Source organism: Pristis pectinata, chromosome 1 (assembly GCF_009764475.1).
Source record: "Pristis pectinata isolate sPriPec2 chromosome 1, sPriPec2.1.pri, whole genome shotgun sequence".
NCBI lineage: Eukaryota > Metazoa > Chordata > Chondrichthyes > Rhinopristiformes > Pristidae > Pristis > Pristis pectinata.
Window position 1 is genome coordinate 85,181,425 of NC_067405.1, and position 21,396 is coordinate 85,202,820.

At 44.1% G+C, this 21,396-nt stretch overlaps 1 protein-coding gene across 1 annotated transcript in view; it reads left to right on the top strand.

Annotated features, from left to right (window-relative positions):
• The window catches only part of sptbn5 (spectrin, beta, non-erythrocytic 5), a 189,917-nt gene that overhangs the window by 57,183 nt on the left and 111,338 nt on the right, over positions 1-21,396 (top strand). The window contains 9 exon segments of the mRNA XM_052012749.1: positions 1,384-1,610; positions 2,482-2,668; positions 3,393-3,593; positions 5,241-5,357; positions 10,167-10,330; positions 11,760-11,892; positions 18,742-18,887; positions 19,721-19,835; positions 20,952-21,062. Of these exon segments, the coding sequence (XP_051868709.1) occupies positions 1,384-1,610; positions 2,482-2,668; positions 3,393-3,593; positions 5,241-5,357; positions 10,167-10,330; positions 11,760-11,892; positions 18,742-18,887; positions 19,721-19,835; positions 20,952-21,062 (1,401 nt within the window).

Consider the following 21,396-nt stretch of genomic DNA (forward strand, 5'->3'; position numbering starts at 1 on the left):
CAGCCATCTGAGTCATAGAGTTATACAGCACAGAAACAGGCCTTTCGGCCCAACTCCTCCATGCAGACCATTCTCAATGTCTCTCATCTCTGTTAATGTCCCAAACTTCTGTCAATGCTAGTCTTGAATATACTTAATGATTGAGCATCTGGATCTCTCTGGAAGAACTTTTAAAGATTCAAAATCTTCTGAAGAAAGACACCTCACTCTTAAGAGCAGACCTCTTTTTCTGGAACTGGGGTCCCTGAATCCAGACTTCCATCTGGAGGAAAACCTTTCAGCATCTCTCCTTACAGTTCCTCTCAGAAAGAGCTCATCTCATTCTTCTAAGCTGCTGTGAGTATATGCCCAGCTTGCTCCACTGCATCACCATCTGGTCTCTTCTAAATTGAAAAAACCAAATGCAGAATGGGTGATCAATTTGCAGGGTACCTGTGTTCATTCCACAGTAAGTAATGGCGGCACGGTAGCGTAGCGGTTAGCGCGACGCTATTACAGCGCCAGCGATTGGGTTTTGACTCCTGTCACCGTCTGTAAGGCGTTTGTACGTTCTCCCGTGTCTGCGTGGGTTTCCTCTGGGTGCTCCGGTTTCCTCCCACATTCTAAAGATGTACGGGTAGGTTAATTTGGGGTCTAAAAAGTGGGCGGCGCGGACTTGTTGGGCCGAGAGGGCCTGTTACCATGCTGTAAATAAAATTTTAAAAAAATTAAAAACCCTGAGCTTCCTGTTGCCTGCCGCTTGAATTCTCCATCACACTCTGACCTATCTGTCTGTGGCCTCCTACCCTGTTACAACAAGGTCCAATGCAAGCTTGAGAATCAACACTTCATCGTCTGCCTGGGTATATTTCAGCCTTTCAGACTCAATATTGGATTCTTCAACTTTAGGTAACTCATTCTTGCTTTCTATCTGTGTCAGAACTGGCTACTTCTATCAGTCATCCATCTGTGATTTTATCTCAGTTCTTCTTTCTCTATCAGTATGGTCTGGCCCGATGGGCATGTCCCACAACCTACTAATAAAAACATGCAACATAGATAAAGAAGCATAATCAGCTCAAACCTTTCAGCATCTCACCCTTCCAGAGATATTCCCTTTGTTCTACCCATCCCTCCCTCACCTTGTCTGCAACTGAAAACAAACTTGATTTCTCATTTTCCCAGTTCTGATGAAGGGTCTAGGACCTGATACATTTACTCTTATTTCACAGGTGCTGCTTGACCTGCTGAGTGTATCCAGCATTTTCTGTTTTTATTTCAGATTTCCAGTATCTGCGAGTTTTGTTTTAGATTTTTCAGTATACCAAAGTACAAGGTCTAGCTAACAGTATTTCATCTCTTTCGAGGTTTGATTGTAATTGAATTTCGACTGACTCTTTCTAGGATGCCAAAGCAAAGCTGGAACAAATTGAGAAGATGCTCCAGAACAATGACACGGGTCATGATCTGCGTTCGAGCAGACTCCTACTGAAGGAACACAAGTGGCTGGAGGGTGACATGCGTGAACTAGCAGAGAAAATGAACAGCATTGTAAATCGTGCCAAGAAGATGGCGACCGGCCACTTTGATTCACATAGAATACTGGAACAGACGCAGAAGCATCTCAACTGGTGAGACTGTTTGGTTGGGGAAGGAGGGGAGGGTGGAATGGGGAGGTGAATGGTCAAATTGGAATGGATGGATGGATGTGTGCTTGAAGAGCAGTGAAGCAATGAGACATTGACACTGAGCCTTTGCCTTGGAGTGCTTTGATGGGGAGAGTGGAATGGACACACTGGTGCTCTGGCTCTAGGGAATTGGACTGGGGAGCTGGCACTTAACATCTGCAGTGTAGGCAGGGAGGGCTTGGAATGGGGACATAGGCACTTGGATGGAGGGAAGGGAATGGAGATGTGCATGCACTGGGTCCGGGAAGTGGAATGGGGACATTGTGCTCAGATTCTCAGAGTGGAATGGAGTCCTTGCTGCTTGGGATGTTAGGCAGTGGAATGTGGATCCTGGTCCTTGGAATCTCTGGGAGTGGAAGGGGGATCCTGGTTCTAGGGATGTTGGGGAGAGGAATAAGAATCCTGGTTCTCAGAATTTCAGGAATGGGGATTCCACTTCTCAGGATGTTGGGGAGAGGAATGAGGATCCTAGTGCTTGGAATCTCTGGGAGTGAAATGGTGATCCTGGTTCTTGGAATGTAGAGGAGTGAGATGGGAATCCTGGTGCTCAGATTCTCTGGGAGTGGAATGGGGATCCCAGTTCTCAAGACCTAGGGAAAGACTGGCATTTCAAATTTCTTGTGAGGAGCTGGTCAAGTTTGAAGCTTGCCAGATCATGAAATCAGTCCCTGCATCATCTTCACATACCCAATAATTTTAGTTTTAAAATAATGCTTCACTAATTTAACTACCAATCCTCCACCTGGATCAAAGAGTCAATTGTTTCAAAGTTCCTTAACTTTATGCTCTCTTACCCATCCACCTGCCCACACAGGTTTGAATCTCTCAAGATACCCCTGGAACAGAGAAGGAAACTCCTGGAAGCAATGGTGGCTCTGTATGAGTTCCATCACAACAGTGATTTGGACATGCAGTGGATTGCTGAGCGCATGCCAAATGCTTCCTCAAGTAACTATGGCAAGTCCCTGGACACAGCACAGAGCCTGCTGCAGAAACAGAAGGTTGGGCTCTCTTTGCTGTTAGTTTGGCGCTGAGTCTGGGTCTTAGGAGGTTTCCAGCATGTAGCTGTTACTGGACCTAGTTAGTGGGGCATGTCTATTGGCTCTGTTTAGAGACTGAAGGACTCTTAATACTTGGGTTCTGCAGCTGATGGAATGCATATGCTTGAATACACTTTAAAAAATATAAAGGTTCCACACAGCTGAATGGTAACCTCAGTGTAATTGAGTACAGTTTTATGCAATAGGATTGAATGCTGGTTGGGGGAAGGAGTTTGTCTGGTATTGTGCTGTATGATGTATTCTGGGAAGGGGAAGGCATCCAATAATGTACTGCAGGATTGGTTGCTGGGCTGGGCTTGAGGAGCAGCACAATTCTGTTCTATACCATTGGTTGCTAGGATGGGATGGGGGGGGGGTGGGGAGTGTAAGTACGGTATTGTGTTATATGATTGGCTACAGATGGAGGTGATATTTGTACAGTATTATGCTATATGATTGGATTCTATGTTGGGATAGAGTTGATGGGGTATTGTACACTGTTTGGAAGTTGGGGATGGGGTACAGTAACTACCAGCCTGTGCAATGGGATTCTAGAATTGTACAGGCTTATTTCTCCTTCCTCCTATGTTCTGTACTTAGCCTTTCTTACCCCCACTTCATCCCCATATGTGGTGCAAGCTTGTTATTTGGTCCTTTTGTAACCATGATCCTTTTCCTGGTGCAGGAGCTACAGGTTGAAGTGAACACCCACAAACAGCAGATCCAGAAGGTACTGGAGATTGGAAGGCGTATGATCAGCTCTGAGCACCTCATGGCCCAGGGCATCGAGGGCAAGTGCATGGAGCTCCAGACCAGCTGGGAGGGACTGGAGAGAGCCTGCAATGACAGGAGAAAGAAATTACAACAATCTGTACGGTTCCACCAGGTAGGTTTGGTCATAGAGAACAAATTATGATGGGACATGTGCAGTCAGCACAGTCTAGTGAGTGAGGTGTTCCCTGTACCACAGACAGGAATACAAATAGGGCACCAAGCCACCGATTAGCATGGACCTGGAAAGTGTGCTTTGCTGAGCATTGCTCTTTGATACTTTGGGAAATGAGAATGCCAATTGGTCAGCACATTTGGTGTTGTTCATTAGGAATGAAGGAGTTACAGATGCAGGGGTTCTACTTTCTACATGTCTAGTCACGGATACATTCCTTCTTATGGCTGTCACTATAACATTCCTGATTCCATCTCCCTCCCCCACCTGACTCCACCTGCCAATCATCCCTCCTCACCTGGACCCACCTATCTCTTGCCAGCTCTTGCCCCACCCACCCTCCTCACCTCTGGATACTGGCCCTCTGTATTATGGAGGTCGTGGCTGTCACGTGACAACACTGCCCCCACCTGGTCTGATGATAGCACTGCCCCTTCTTGGTCGGAAGGCTCACCACTGTCAATCAAGGTTTGGCTCCACTCCCACCCATCCGGACACACTTGACCATTGGCCCTTTTGAACTACCTGGGCTGGACCACTCTCAGCCCTCCAGCACGATAAAGCGTGCCGCATGTGCTTGGTTCTCCCTCTTTTGTCTCTGAGGGATGCCCTGTTGGTAAGCTGTGTACTATTTAAGAGAAGTTAGTTAAGGACCCCTGGGAGCATAGAGCTGTGCCTGCACTGAGTCAAGGGGGTGGCGGGTAGCATATTGCTTTTCCTTGATTGTTTGTACCTAGTTCGTTGTGTGTGTGTGTGTGTGTGTGTGTGTGTGTGTGTGTGTGTGTGTGTGTGTGTATTTTACTCTTGTTGCAATTCTCCCACACTCGCTATCACCGGTGTGTGTGTTGTTCCCGTTACCCTTTCCCTGCATTTGTCTTTGGTCTTTGTAAATAAAATCCTTCCTTGCCACACTGTGTTCTGAGTCCTTTACTTCCAAGACCTCAGACTTGTCTCACAACACCCTCTCCCCCAATCCTTCAGTCCAGATGAAGGGTCTCGACCCGAAACGTCGACTATCCATTTCCCTCCACGGATACTGCCTGACCAGTTGATTTCCTCTGGGAGCTTGTTCTTTGTTCCACATTCCGGCATCTGCAGTATCTTATGTCTCCACTATACATTCCTCTCCTGGTGATGCAACTCCTTGCTCATTCGACCACCTACCAGCCCCCATCTCACCCCTGTCTCTCCTCTTTGTATCGCTATCTTCTCCCTCACTCTCAGTTCTGATGTAGGGTCTCGACCTGAAATGTCAACCATTGCTTCTCCCTCCCACAGATACTGCTCAACTCAGAGTTCTTCCAGCAATCTATAGTTTTGCTCCAGATTCCAGCGTCTGCAGTCTCTTGTGTCTCCCTAGCCATCCTACTCAATTTATGCTCCCTTGCAGCAGGTAAACTGTCTCCACAAGAACCAATATATACTACTGCAGGAACATCTTCCTAACTCCCTCAGCCTCTTGCTATGATACACTGCCCATGCAGATACACCCTTCTTCCAACAGCCAATACACAATGATCCTGAACAAGTGCATCTCACTCCCAATTGCTCCTAATAACAGTAACTAATACCTTGACATTAATTTAGTTCCTTGCAGATGTTTCAGAGCTGGAAGCCTGGGCAGTAGAAAAACTCCAGCTTGTTTCGAGCGAAGATTATGGAAAGAATGAAGCTGTTACTCAAAAGCTGGTCAAGAACCATAAAGTAAGTGTTATCTTTGATGTTAATTAGAAGGTGCCTTGGGTCCCATATTTCCAGAGAGGAACATGGGGCTCCCAGAGAAAACCTGCTCAAACTAATAGGAAATAAATATTGAAACACACCAATCTGTAAATTACAGCTTATTTATTAAGCTGGTGAATCTTCTGTGGTGTTGTTCATAATAGGTAGTAGGATTCATCCTGTCTTCTCTATATGCTTTTTCTGCCTATATCTCTTTTCTCTTTGCCACTTTAGAGAATTCTTCGCAGGAATCATGAGAGTGGCTGAGAATTCTGTGGATTTGGCCCATGGTCTGGTAACTTCTGAAGGTTACTGGGGCTCCATGAGCTTTAAAATAAACTCTTCTTCTTGGACAGTCCTTCAGAATCAAGAATAACTTGATTCCACTCCAGTTCTGACTTGGCTGATGTAGGATCAACACACTCTACTTTGGATGGAGCAGGAGCAGCTTGATAGGGTGGATCATTTGGGAGACTGTGTCCTCCTCCTGCAGTTTTAGTGTGGCCATGAATTGCTGATGAAGAAATTCAAGGGTCTCAACACCTTCCTTCTCCATTTTGAGTTCTCATGGGCCAGAGATTCCATGAGTTGATGAAGATTTAAATTGTTTTGAGGAAGTTTTGGGAATATCTTTGAAGCATTTTTGTGTTCACATTGGCTTTTTCAGCCTAATGGTTGAAATGCAATGTTTTTGGCACATGTTACCGGACCTGGGAGAAATGCACATGAGCAATGTGCAGATTATCGTGCTTGGGGCCCTCAACAACCAACTGGGTGGCTGGCAAGTTGCCTGTACAAAAGTACCAAATCCCCCAGGTAGGGTAATCATTTTTCCAAACTGGGTTTGGAGAGGTGTATGGTGAAAGCAGACTAAAATAGCCAGAATGGAAAATGTAGTTTGTGTAGTGTAATGAAGTAATTATTTTTGCTTTAACAATAACAGATGTATACTAAAATGCAAAAAACATGTGTATGTAATTACAGCAAACATGACATCATACTTCTGAGGAACCTTCAGACAGCTTTTGTAAATAATATATTAACCCTGTTTAGATTCATCACCAAGGCTCAAGGGCTTGAGTGGTGGTGGTGGTTGGGCAGAGGGGGCAAGAGGGGGCTCCCCTGTTTGCCCTTCTCCTCCTCCCCCCTCCTTCCCTCCTCTCTTCCTTCTCCCCACCTCCTCCTCCCCTTCCCCTCCTCCCCTCGCCCCCTCCTCCCCTCGCCCCCTCCTCCCCTCGCCCCCTCCTCCCCTCGCCCCTCCTCCTCTCGTCCCCTCCTTCCCTCCCCCCTCCTTCCCTCCCCCATCCCCTCCCCTCTTCCCCTCCACCCTTCCTCTCCTTCCCTCCTCCCCTTCCTCCCCTCCTCCTCCCCGCCTCCTCTCTTCCTCCTCCCTGCCTCCTCTCTTCCTCTCTGAATCCTCTCCTCCTCCCCTTCCCCTCCTGCCACCCCTTCTCCTTTTCTCCCCACCACCCCCCTTTTTCTCCCCTATCTGTCTTTTCTGTAACCCCCAACCCATTGAATCTGCACCATTGAATCTGCACTTGTCTTGATAATGTATGTTAGTGACCAGCTCTTCACAATCCCCTGCTTCCTCTTATTTTCATTCAGGAGGGTGAACTTGCATTTGTTTAGCACCTTTTTTATAGTATAGCATCCCAAGCCCCTTTCACATGGGTAATTCAAACAAAAAAAGCTTGAAGCAATAAGTGACTATTATTACATGATGAATATAGAAGTACAGTGTTGAATGAGCTCATCTTTTGTGGAAGAAGTTAGGCCATCAACAGAGGATTGGGATAGTCCAGTCTGCACTAACAAATGGCACCCATGAAGATTTCAATAACACAGTCACAAGATAAGAGTGTAGATGGGAGACATTGAATGGGTGAAAGTTACACGTTCAGCACTGTGGCACAGCAGTTAGGACTGCTACAGCACAGCTCTAGGGACCCAGCTCAATCCTGAGCCCTGGTGCTATCTGTGTGGAGTTCGCATAATCTTCCTTTGACCGCATGGGTTTCTCCTGTGTGCTTTGGTTTCCTCCCAAGATTTGCTGGTTGGTAGGTTAAATGGCCGCTGTAAATTGCCCCTAGTGTGCAGGTAGGTGATAGGAGAATCAAGGGGGAGTTGACAGGCATATGAGAAAGGTTATGGAGGATTGTGAGATTGCTGTGTGCCAGCATATGCCAAAGTGGCTGAATGGCCTCATTCTATGTCATAAGGAAAATATGAGAAAGGTGAAAAATAAAGGTGGCTTATTCAGGACTGGACATTGGAAAAGCAGTATGACAATGCAGGTGACAGAAAAGTAAAGTTAGGTGTCTTCTGCCCACACATGGCAGCTGACCCCATCTCCATGAATGATGGTGTTAAGGGACAACATGTGGTTTTGGAAAGGGAGAGGTCAGGTTTAGATCATTGAGGGAATCAAAGAGGTGACAGATGAGTAGAAAAGCAGTTTCTGGAGATTCTTTGGCTATGACTGGATAAATAGCAAGGAATGATGATTGGGGGAGAATGATATGGTCATCTGATGTAAGGAAGGTTACAGAGGGTTATTTTACCAGATAGGATTTAATTCACAATTAGGCCCATTTCAGTGCCATAACAGGGATGGAGACCCAATGGGTGAGGTTCAAATTGGAATTCTGAGTAATGCATGCACTGGTTGGAGATGGGGTGGTAGTTTACAAGGACAAACATGGTTACTATCAGTAAACAGGGAGGAATTACCATGTGACAGTTTGATGGGAGCTAGATTAATGTTATTAGAGATGCTGCCAGCAACACAGGCAGTCAGATGGGGACTACTGTAGATGAGATGCATTTAGTGACAAAGGTAAGAGTTGATAGGAGATAACAATCGAGTTTTATTTCAGGCATGGCTGAAATACTTTATGACTAACTTGCAGAAATAATGCTCCAGCTACACAAAGCCTGGTTCGATCAATTCTGGATTTCTGGCTACTACACCTAAGAATATACTGGCTTTGGAAGGAGTGCCATGCAGATACAGAACATTAAAAGGTCTCAAAGGGTTACGTTATGATGGGGATTGTATAAACTGGTCTTAGAGCATAGAACATGGGACAGTGCAGCATAGGAACAGACCCTTCGGCCCACAATGTTGTGTCAAATTAATTAAACTAGTAATTAAATGCCTAACTAAACTAATCCTTCCTGCCTACATAATGTCCGTATCCCTCCATTCTCTGCACATTTATGTGCCTAAGATCCTCTTAAACACCTCTATCGTATTTGCCTCCATCACCACCCCCGGCAACGCATTCCAGGCACCCACCACTCTCTGTGTAAAAAAACTTTCCCCATACATCTACTTTGAACTTATCACCTCTCACCTTAAATGCATGCCCTCTGGTACTAGACATTTCGACCCTGGGAGAAAGATACTGGCTGTCTATTCTACCTATGCCTCTCATAATCTTATAAACCTCTATCAGGTCTCCCCTTGGCCTCTGCCACTCCAGAGAAAGCAACCCAAGTTTGTCCATCCTCTCCTTATAGCACATGCCCTCTAATCCAGGCAATAAATCTCTTCTGCATTCTCTCCAAAGCCTCCACATCCTTCCTAAAATGGGGGCGACCAGAATTGAATGCAGTATTCCCAATGCGGCCTAACTGGAGTTTTATAAACCTACACTTCCCAACGCTTGAACTCAATGCCTTGACAAATAAAGGCAAGCATGCCATATGTTTCCTTTACCACCCTATCAGCCTGTGCAGCCACTTTCAGGGACCTATGGACTTTGTCCCCAAGATCCCTCTGTACTTCAACACTGTTAAGGGTCTTGCCATTAACAGTGTACTGTCTCTTTCCATTTGTTCTCCCAAAGCGCAACACCTAATATTTGGCTGGATTAAACTCCATCTGTCATTCCTCCACCCTTATCTTGTATTCCCTGGAATATTAAAAGGGTGATTTGATCAAGAGGCTTAGGATTTTGAAAGGAATTGATTGGATGTTGGAAATCTTTCTCCACTGGTGAGAAAGTCTGGGACAGGAGATCATAACTGTACAATTAGAGTCGGACCATTCAGAATAGAACACTATGGGAGGTATATCTGAGCTTGATTGACTATTGCTAGTCAAGATTATCAAGAGTTTTGGAACTAAGGCGTGGAGGTGGGTGAAATGCAGGTTAGCCACGATCTCATTAACTGATGGAAAGGACCCGAGGGGCTGAATGGCCTACGTGTTCATATATAAATGTCAACCATTAATGCTGTGTGAAATTAGTATGGTACAATAAGCACATGGAACAAGTGCTCTGCACCTTAAACTCTGCAATATGATTGAAAGGCAGCCAATGTTCATTGTAGTTAAAAAATATATATTAATGTTAAACAGTTCCTGGCCTCTTATTTGTAAAAATGCAGCTGCAGACATTGTGCTGATGTAAACTATGTGAATGCTGGCAATGCACAGCAGGTCAGCACCTAACAAAGGAAAAGCATATTAATATCTGGCTGCAGCCCCTAATGAATAGCCAAGTCCCAACACCAGCCCATCTTTTTCCTTCAAATGCTGACTGTCCTGTTCTCGTTCTGGCTACCACACAGAACCAGAACATGATTTTTGGAATGTTCTCAGAATATACTGCCTGCAGCATGCAAAAGGTGTGGGATCTGTCACCAGGCACTGGGCTTATGTCCTGCACAACAACCAAGCTGGATGTTACAGTGTTTCACTGTATAATGTGGATTGCAGAAGTGTGACTTTTTCCCACTTATGCATCTATTGTATTCTTTAATCTGCTCAATCTTCCTCAGGCTCTGGAGGGGCAGATCCAGAATACCTGTGGCCTTGCTGAGGAGCTGCAAAGAAATTCCCAGGATCTTCCACTCAGAGGGCTCATCACATTCGACATGGTGGATGAGCCTCAGGAGCACCTTCGTAGGCAGCTGAAGGAGCTACACGAGCATTGGACCATCAGGTACATTAATGAGGAATCCTCCAAGCCTCTTTGCTCCTCATGCCTTCTGTGTGACTAAAAGCTGGTTCAACATAGAGTCACACAACACAGAAACAGATCCTTTGGCCTACCATGTCCATGCTGTCCATTATACCTATCTACGCTAGAGCCTTCTAGGTCTTAATGATTCAAGTATCTGGATGTTTAAATGTTGTGAGAGTATCTGCACCCATTGCCAGTTCAGTCAACACATTCCAGACCTCAACCACCCTTGTGGGGAAGAAGAAACTTGCCCTCAAATCCCCTCCAAAGCTACCTCTCACCTTAAACCTTGTCTTCTTCTCATAGACACCCCCAACAGGGGAACACGATTTTTACTATCTACTCCCTCATAATTTTATATAACTACCAGTTTATTCCTCAGCCTCTTCTGCTCCAGGAAGAACAAACCCAGTCTGTTCAGTCTCTCCTTAATTGAAATGCTCCAATATAGACAACATCCTGGTGAAATGGAGACACAAGAGACAGCAGAGACTGGAATCTGGGACAAAAAAAAACAGCTGGAGGAACTCAGGAGGTCAGGCAGCATCAGTGGAGGCAAATGGGCAGTCAGTCCAGTTCAGGTCAAGACCGAAAACATCAGCTGTCCATTTACCTCCACAGATGCCACCTAAGCCCCTGAGTTCCTCCAGCAGTTTGTTTTTTTGCTCTAACATCCTGGTGAACCTCCTTTGCATCTTCTCCAGCACATTCACATGCCCCCTATAGTGTGGTAGCTGGAAATGCACACAATACTCTGAACCAATGTTTTATAAAGTTGCAACATGACATCCCAGCTCTTATATTCTATTTCATGGCCAGCGAAAACAAGCATCTCATATGCCTTCTCCACCTTGTCCATCTGTGCTGCCACTTTTAGGACTGGTACCCCCAAACACCCTCTATTTTTCAACATCCCTTGGCCCCTACACTTTATTGAATACATCCCACCCTTGTTTGCCTTCCCAAAGTGCATCACCTCATATTTGTCAATTAAATTCCATTTGGCATGGATCCATCCAAACTTTCCAACTGATCTATATCATGCTGTGGCCTTCGACAATCCTTCATGCTATCAATAACACCACCAATTTTCATACCATCTGCAGTTCATATCATAATGTTTTAACGTTTTGCTAATAACTTTTTTATCAGTTAACTACGATCACTATTTTAATTAAACAGCCAGGTCAATCTTGTGTTAGTAGCAAAGATAGTTTCTCCATGTAAATCACTGTTCTGTGATTTGTACATAAAACTGTGTGTGCATGCATGTGCATTGTTAGCTGTGATATCTGTAGAGTCTGGGCACATGACAATCAGTGTTGTGTACACAAGGGCACTTTAGATGGAATAAATGTATCATTGAAGTTACGAAGCTAATTTGATGGGAAATGTGCTCAATTCTCAGGATGCAGAAGCTGGAAGAAACACTGTTATTCTACGAGTGTCTGCGGGAATTGGGGGAACTTGAGGAATGGGTCACACAGCAGCTGCAGGCAGCCAGCTCTGAGGATTATGGAAATGATCACCAACACATCCTGGTAAAAATGGCTTCAACTCTTATGACTTGTCTTTATAACTGTTAATTCCTTCCATTTACATTCCTCAAAGCTCTATCACCACTGACTCTGTGCAGACAGTGGAAGGCTTCAATCTCACAAGTTGGTCACTGAGTGCCTGAATTATCATGCATGTCTGACTCTATATCATTTTATATATGGTTCCAGTAACTCCAAACTCAGCCTTTCCAATGCTTACCTCTCTCTCCTGCATGTCACCTATATGAATAACTCACCATTCAGAAATCTGCTATCTTAATCCAATCCCACACCATGTTTGCCTCACGCATCATTTGTAGCTCTTGGTAACTGTCATAGGCTTCATACCCCAGGCACTGTCCACTGCTTCTGCTTCTACTTCTGCTGCCTGCCCGAGCTCACCTTATGAACCCAGCCATTCTGCTCTGGGTCACACTCACTAACTCACTCATTGTGTTCTATCTCACAACCAACCCCCACCTCATACGTTTTGTGATACTTGGGTTCAAGACGTATTCACCAATGATATATTGACCTATAAGCTGCAGGAGGAGGAATCATAGAAGGCTAAGCCCAGGAGGAGACTATTCATCCTGTCGTTCCTGTTCTGGCTGTTTGAAAGAACCATCCAATTTAATCTCACACCCCCATTTTTAATCCATGCAAATTCATCCTCTTCAATTTCAAGTTTTCTTTTATAAGTTTAGAGGAATCAGATTCTGCCACTCTTTAAGGTAGTATCTCAGATCTTTATCAACCCTCTATATGAATGAAGTTCTCCCCACTTTTCCTCTTGCCAATTAAGACAAATCAATGACGTTTCGATACCAACCCACTCGCCTGAGGGAGCAATTTCTATCTATTTGCTCTGCCACAAATCCTCACAATTTGGACTATCTCTGTTAGGTTTCCCCTTAACATTCTCCTATCTAAAGACAACTGCCATTTCTCCAGTCTCTGCATGTAACTGAATTCTCTCATCAAGGTATTATCTTGATAAACCTCTGCACGCTCCCCAGGAATTTAACATGCTTCCTAGAATAGTGTCCAAAACTGTGCACAATACTCCATGGGAGGCCTATACAGAGACTTGTAAATGTTTAACTTTACCTCCTATTTACCCCTACTTTGCTTCCAGTTCCCCTATTTTCCATAGGTAGGTATCCCACATGATTTTTTTTAAGCGCCACCTTCAAAGATTTGGAAATATGCACTCCCTGCTGTTTCAGTCCTGAAATTAGTTACATTTAGACAATACTGCCTCACTGTGTTGTTCCTTCCAAAGATCTTCACTTTATCCTTTCAGTGCTAAATTGAATAATTTCACCACTTTGTCTATGTTTTCTTGAAGCCTTTTGCTCCCCAGTTACTATTTACTACTTTGCAAAGTTTTGTTTCTTCTGCATACTTAAAAATGATATGCCCGACATTCAAGTCCTGACCATCTAAGTGTAGCAAGACATGATCCTAATACCACTGTCAGCGGATTCTTCTATATATCTATCCAAACAGGAAAGCACTCATTCACAAATTTGTACCCAGTAGATCATAGACCTTTAAAACCATGTACTTCCATTTTCTGAGTAAGTCTATGAGATATCAACTGCCTTTTAGAAGTATTTATACAACCCCTTAGACCAAACTTGCCCTGTTATTTCATCAAAGCTCTTAATCAGGTTAATCAGATAAGAATTGACTTTACAAATCTCTGCTACCCTTTCTTAACATGGCGTCAACCTAAGAACTAGAATCATACACGGAAAGTCACGCAGCACAAGGCATACACAAAATTTAGGGATGACGCAGTGGCACAGCTGGTAGAGCTGCTGCCTCGCAGCTCCAGCGCCCTAACTTTGGGTGCTGATGGTGTGGGTTTGCTCTGGGTGCTCTGGTTTTCTCCCACATCCCAAAGATGTGTGGGTTAGTAGGTTAATTGGCTGCTGTAAATTGTCCCTAGCGTGTAGGTGAGTGGTAGAATCTGCGAGGGGCGGAGGGAGGGAGGGGGAGAGTTGATGGGAATTTGAGAAGAATAAAATAGGATTAGTGTAAATGGGTGGTGGATGGTTGGCTAGGACTTGGTGTTTTCATACCATGTGTTTTCATACCCTAGCTTGACAACTCTAGCACATGTGTTAAACAGTGAAAACTGCACGTAATAGAGCTAAGCTACCCTTCAACCAATGGATCAGATCAGAATTCTGTGGTCCAGTAACATCCATTCATGAATGGTGGTGAACAATTAAATAGCTAATGGGGGGAAAGAGCAGTTACAAGTACGTCCCCATTCTCAATGATAGTAGGGCCAGCATGTGAGTACTAAAGGCAAGACTGAAGCATTTGCAACCATGTTCAACTAGAAGTGCTGAGTGGATGATACATCTTGGCTTCCTTCTAAGATCCCTAATGTCATAGAAGCCAGTCTTCAGCCAATTCAATTTGCTCCATGTCAAGAAACAGCCAAAGGCTATGGGTCCAGAAAAAAAATCCTACCAAAGACCTGCATTCCAGAACTAACTGTGTTTAGCCAAGCTTTTTCAGAACAGTTGCACTGCTGGCTGCACAGACACAAGGTCACAGAATGGTTAACAGCACAGGAGGAGGAATTCTGGCTTGTTGATTCTGTACCATGTAAGAACAATCCAACTAGTATCAACCCCTTGCCCTCTCCCCACAGCTGTGCAAATTCTTTCCTTTCCGATATTTATCTGGCTCCTTTTTGAACATTACAATTCAATCCGCCTTCATTACTAACTGGCTGTGCATTCCAGACCCTAACTACTCACAGTGTAAATTATTTTTCCTCATGCCACTTCTGGTTCTTTTGCCAATCACCTTCATTCTGTCCCCTAATTCATGATGCTTCACATTGGTAACAGTTTTTTCTTTGACTACACCCTTCATGATCTTAAATACCTTTATCTGATCTCCTCACAACCTCCCTTGTTCCAAGAAAGGTGGTTGTGGTTATTGGAGGTTGCTCACCTAACTCATCCAAACCACAGAACATACTGTAGGTGTTCCTCAGGGCAGTGTTCTACTCCCTGTAATTTTCAACTGCTTTAGCAATGACCTTTCTTCCAAAAACTCGCCGGTGATTGCTCAATATGCAATTAATTTCATAACTCCTCAATAAATGAAGCAGTCCATGCCTGCATATAGCAAGAATTAGACAACATTCAGGCATGGGCTGATAAGTAACATTTGTGCCAAGCAGTGGTTGTCTCCAAGAGGGACTCTAACCTTCTACCTTATTTATTCATTCACATTACCATTGCTGAATTCCCACCATCAACATCCTGGGGTCACCACTGACCGGAAACTTGACTGGACCAGCTACATAAATTGTGTGATTACAAGAGCAGGTCAGAGGCTGTGTATCCTGCAGCGATACTAAGAGCTAATACCAAGAGCCACCTGATACCAAGAGCTTTTCTACCATCTACATAGCACGTCAAGATTGTGGTGACTAGTTGCTATTTGACTGGAAAGTATAGCTCCAATCACAGTCAAGCAACTCAACACCAACCAGGACTAAGCAGCCCACCCTAAATATTCATTCCCTACACCTTGATGCACTTTAGCTGCAATATGCACTTTCTATAAAATGCACTGCATTTATTCAACTAGGGTATTCCAACAGCATTTCCCAAACCCCTACCCCTCTCCAGGGTCTCCTACTAAAAAGGACAAAGGCAGCAGTCACATGGAGCACCTTCATGTTAAACATCATTCTGACTTGGAAATATAACATCATTCTTTCATCGTTGCTGGATCTAAATCTTGGAACTCCCTACTCAACAGGGGGAATCTGTTCACTAGAAGAATCACAGTGGTTCTTGAAGGAGGTTACCGCCACCTACTGGAAGGCAAATAGGGATGGGCAACAAATACTGACCTTACCAGCAATGTCCAGATCCTGAAAATGTACAAATAATTTAAAATGTGCTAAAGATGTGCTCCAGATCTAGCCATATTTCTAACCAGGCCACTCTACCACAGCTACAACCCTGCCATTTAATTGCAGTATGGAAAATTGCCTTCCAACAGCATGATAAGTCGAACCTCAATCACCAGCTAAGTGATGAAGGTGGCATTTGCTCACCAATGCTCAGTTTGTGGTACACCAGGACTAGGTTGCAGAGCTTATCACAGCCTTGGTCCAAGCCATTGGACCCATTGTGACTTCCAGTAATAAAGCGCAAGTGATTGCCTTTGACTTCAAAGCAGCATTTGACAAAGTGCAATATTAAGGACCTCTAATAAATCTGAAATCAATAGGAGTTGAGGAGAAAATTCTCCATTGCTGAAGTTGTACCTTGCATAAATAAACTTGTTAGTCAGTTTTTCTCCCAGCCTTGGACTATTATGAGTTCCTCTGGATAGTTTTTAAGCCCAGCTGTTTCACATTAGTCGCTGATGATTACATTGTCTAGTTCCATTCACAACTCCTCAGTAAATGAAACAGATTCCAAGCTTGGGCTGGTAAGGGCCATTGACCATATTCAATATGAGTGACTCCAAATACTTCCTCTTAACAGTCACCACCATCAACATCCTGGTAGTTGCCATGAACCAGGAAATTCACTGGACCAGCACGTAATAATTTTAATTGCCAGACATTTCAGAAGCAGGGTATCCCAAAGTGAGTGGCTGTCATCCCAGTACTTCAAACCCTTTCTGTCATCTGCAATATACAAGTTAAGGGTCTGACTGAATACTCTCCAACTGCTTGAAAGAATGCAGCTCCAACAATACCTTGGGGTGTTCAACCCCTTTCAGGACAAAGTGTGACTCATACCCCATGCACCACCACGCCACCAAAGGCTTACTATGGCTACAATGTGTTCCATCTCCGAAATTCATTGTAATTTCTTGCCAAGACTATATTAACATTACACATTGTGAACTTATACCCATCAGAAAGACAAGCAACAGGCACATAGTAAACCCTTTGCAACTTCCCCTCCAAGTTGTACACCATCGTAACTCAGAAATATTATACCACCCTTTCATTGTGGTCATTGATTTCTCTAACTTCTGGTAACCCCTCCCCTCTGTTTTCCCCCTTTCCACCCACTTTCCCTCATTTCTGTGGCCCCCTCACCCCTTTTCTTTCCCCTCCCTGTCCTCATAACCTGCCCATCACCTCCCTCCTATGCCCCACCTCCTTCTCTTTATTCCATGGTCTACTGCCCTCTCCTACCAGATTCCTCCTCCTTCAACCCTTTGCCTCTTCCACCTATCAACTCCCAGCTTCTCACATCATTTTCTTTCATCCCCCCTCCCCCACCCCTTCTCCCCCCTCACCTGGACTCGCCTCTCACTTGCCAGCTTGTGCTCGTCCCCCTCCCCCTACCTTTTTATTCTGGCTTCTGCCCTCTTCCTTTCCAGTCCTGCTGAAGGGTCTTGACCCAAAATGTAGACTGTTTATTTCCCTCCATAGATGCTGCCTGACCTTCTGAGTTCCTCCAGCATTTCGTGTGCCTGGCTCCAGATTCCAGCATCTACAGAATCTCTTGTGTCACTCTTTCATTGTTGCTGTTTCTAAGTCCAGGAACTCTTTCCCCAACAATTAAGAATGGACAATAAGGGCTGGTCTGCCAAAAAAACACCCACATTCTATAAAGGAGTAAATTTTAGAAGAGCTTTTCAAAGTGAGAGTGAATTGTTCCCACAACTATGAAATCTAATATAGACAATTTCACAGCCCCAGGGCTGAGTGCAGCTGTACAGTTGAAGTTCTATGATCAAGGCTGGAAAGGGGCTGCTGGATCAACCCTGCAGCCCCTTTCCAGTCAGAAGGTGTAATATATTCTTGTTTTTTGGCTCCCTAAGAGAAAAGAACAGTTTGGTTTGAGCAGTCACAGAACTTGGCCCTGTCTCCACACACAAGAGTGGCAGTAGCTGGAAAGGGATCAGCTGAGAAAATCCCAAATCAACTCAATGTCAAAGGGGTGTTAAATTTGATTGTTGTGATTTGACCCCTCAGGGATTAGTAATTAAGCACAGATGTTTGATCAAGGACGGTACTTGTTTCTTTTTACTGTTCTCAAAACAATCAAAATAAGAAAAATGAGGAAGTCCCTTATTATCATCATCTTTCCTCTGCCAAGTTGATATAAATATGAAGTTCTGATGACAAGTATAAACATCAAAACAGACAGTAAGATCTAGAAAATGGAAAGAAATTGTAAGGAATATGAAAAGAACTGCCAAAAATTACAACCTTATTACAGAAAAGAGGGTGACTACAGCAACTGGGACAACAGTGACATTGTAAACAAAAATAAGAAATGACAGACATCATTATGGCAAATTATTTTGTCAAAGGAAGTAAAGGAAGCAGATAGAATTCTAGATATCCCAAGGAGAGTAATATTGAATCAGGGACAGGGACTTGCCAAGATTAAACAAATAACAGCATGGAAAAAGAAATGACTTGGAAGAGAGACAGGTTCTCTGGACCAGATGGTTTCAATCCCAGGATTTTACAGACTGTAGATAAGAACATTGCAGTTGCCCTAAACATTATCAAGTTCTTGATTCAAAAATTTATTCCTTTAGATTTCAAAATTGCATATGTCACTTCACAATCATGGAACAAGCTTTTGAGGGTGCAAAATGCCCATTTCAGTTGACAGTTATCACTTACTATTCAGTTGCCAGTTAACTCTTAGTAAGAGATCTCTTCCTCTCAAATGCTCCTAACCTGCTGAGTTTTTGTGTTTTTTTTTATTATTTCATTTATCAGCACCTGCAGTATTTTGGTTTGGTGTTCATGTTAATATGAAGTACGTATGCATCAGTCTGTGTGATGATACAGCTGTTATCTGTGGTGTTTTGCCTTGTTAGCACCTGCAGGCATTGTTTGAAGCTTTCCAGCACCAAGTGGAGGCCGGTGAAGAGAGGATCCAAGGTTGTGAGATCTTAGTGAACACACTTGTTGAAAAAGGCCACCTGCAGTCCAAGGAAATCGTGAAGAGACTGAATATGTTGAGGTAGAGTATTTTCATGTGACATAGAAGGAGGTCGTTCAGCCAAGTCTATGGTGGCTCACAGAGAAGTCCCATTCCCCCACTAATTTTCCCGGGTATCTATTCTTCTGCCATTCTGATCAACTCCCTCAGATTCCATCACAAGGGTCAATTTACATTCGCCAATTGACCTACCAACCTGTACATCTTTGTGATGTGGGAGGAAACTGGAGTACCCGGAGGAAACCCACACAGTTGCAAACAGGAGAACTTGCAAACACTGCACAGGCAGCACCAGAGGCCAGGATTGATCCCCAGTCACTGGAGCTGTGAGGTAGCAGCTCTACTTGCTGCATCACTATGCAGCCTCTGACCGTACTATGACAAATTAGTTTAAAGATAGTCAAAGATAAGTTAGTTTAACGCCCACCCAGTTTCATTACAATGTACCTCAGAGTATTGCCAAATACTATTTCTGGGAGTGAGAAGCAGGGTCAAGGGATGGTACCTCTAAGAATAAGGAGAATGCAGGATGCTGTACCTGGTAGTGAGTGAAGGAAATACAGCATGCTGCATCTGTGAAACGGGGTATCGCAGGCTGCTTTATTTTTGACTGAAAAGGGAAATTGTAGGATACTGAATCTGAAATTGAGAAAGGTGGGAGGGGGTTCACAGTGTGTTTTATCTCAGGGTGAAAAGGGGGATGGCAAGGTATTATACCTTTAGAGTCTAATGAGGCACATTATGGTACTGTGCAACTGAGAGTAGTAAATGATCAGATTACCTAGCTCTGCTGCTATGTGTCATTGACAATATGATATGGCCATGAGCTGTTGTAATGTTTTCCAATGTTGTAGGGATTTATGGAACACTTTGCAGAAGCGAATTCAGAATCGGGGACAGAGACTGCGTGATGCCATGGAATTTCACAAGTGCAACCAAGACCTGGCAGATGCTCTGACCCACATTGAGGTAGGTACTTTGGTCATCTTGCAAAATGACAAGATGATATTTTGGGAAATCTGAAAATATGGCTTCAACCGTTTGCCTTTTGGTTCCTCTGCTGAAGTAGTCCCACTTGCTCTGGAAGTCTTAACCATGATAATATAAGATTAGTTTATTGTCATGAAATTCCTTGCTTGCATGAAGCTCACAGAGTAAACAGTATACATGGAAATAATAAATACAACAATAAATTCAATGACAAGTGTAAAACAGTTTACAATGGGTATGATGGCCCAAGCTGCCCCAGGTTCAATAGCTGCTCGTAGTAGACATAATATATCAGTTTGAGAGCTCTTCTATCTAACTTGCATTCAAACAGACCTGGAAGAATTTTGATAGCACATTGTTAAAGTGATCTTTATTCTGTACCTAACCTGTTTTTAAATAACTTTATTTTCAACATCAAACAACAAACATTATTCTCCTTATCCAGAGCCAATCCAGTCCCTACAGTGCCAACTAGTTCCTGAAGGGCTTCCGCAACCAGGAGACCTGCTCCCTCTCGGGACACCTTGGCACAAATGTAACCTGGGAAGGGGTACAGGCAGTCAGCTTGGACCAACCTCTGACTGCCCACTGATATAACCTGTGAATGGCCACCTTGGTCAGTCCCAGGAGCAGACCAAAGTGGAGGTCCCCCAACCTACTCACCCTTCTCCACACCAAGTTCCTAAAGTTCAGGTGCACAGGGCTGAACTTGAGGTGCAGCCCCTTCAAATACACCATGGGGGCTGCAGCCTCATGCATTCCATATTGAACCTGTAATTAACCTGTGCTGCATGTAACCTCTGCTGTACCTGCCTAGGAAGCATTGTTGTGAGACAATGTAAAGTATCTTAATTCTGTAATAAACCCATATTGTTTATAGCTGTTACATTAGGCATGGCACTCACACCATGGAACTGCACTCTCTTCCTGGGATTTTATCTCCAACCAGAATTCCACTCTCTGCTTGGGAGCTTATCCCCCATCCAGGATTCCACTTATTGCCTTAAATTTTATCCTTACCCAGGAATATGCTTTCTGACTGGGACTTTGATTTAAAGTGCATTCCCTCGTTTGCCATTTATTTTGTCTCTCCAGGAGAAACTTAAAAGCATTCCTGATGAAATTGCAAGGGATCTGCAGAGTGTTCAAGCACAACTACGTGTGCATGAAGCACTGGAGCATGAACTGTCGGGGGTTGAGCAACAGGTAGATGATTCTTAATTTTATATCACATCACGTCAGCCATTAGAATGGACTGGTGAGGGCTATATATAAGGTGATAAGACTAGGTTAGCTTGCATTAGAGTTCCTTACACCACCTTAAAGGTAAAGTACTGACTAGGAGGAGGACATCCATCATGTAGCAGAAGTCCATTATCTCCCCTCTTTCTTGTGGTATCTTTGTGCTGTATCCCTCTCTCTTATATAATGTTTCTGTGCAATGTATTGTTTTCTCTCCTTCCAGTAGTACCTCTTTATGATGTACATGTACTCTTGTTTTCTCTCCTCCTTTCCCTTCCCCCTCCCCCTCCCCGCTCCC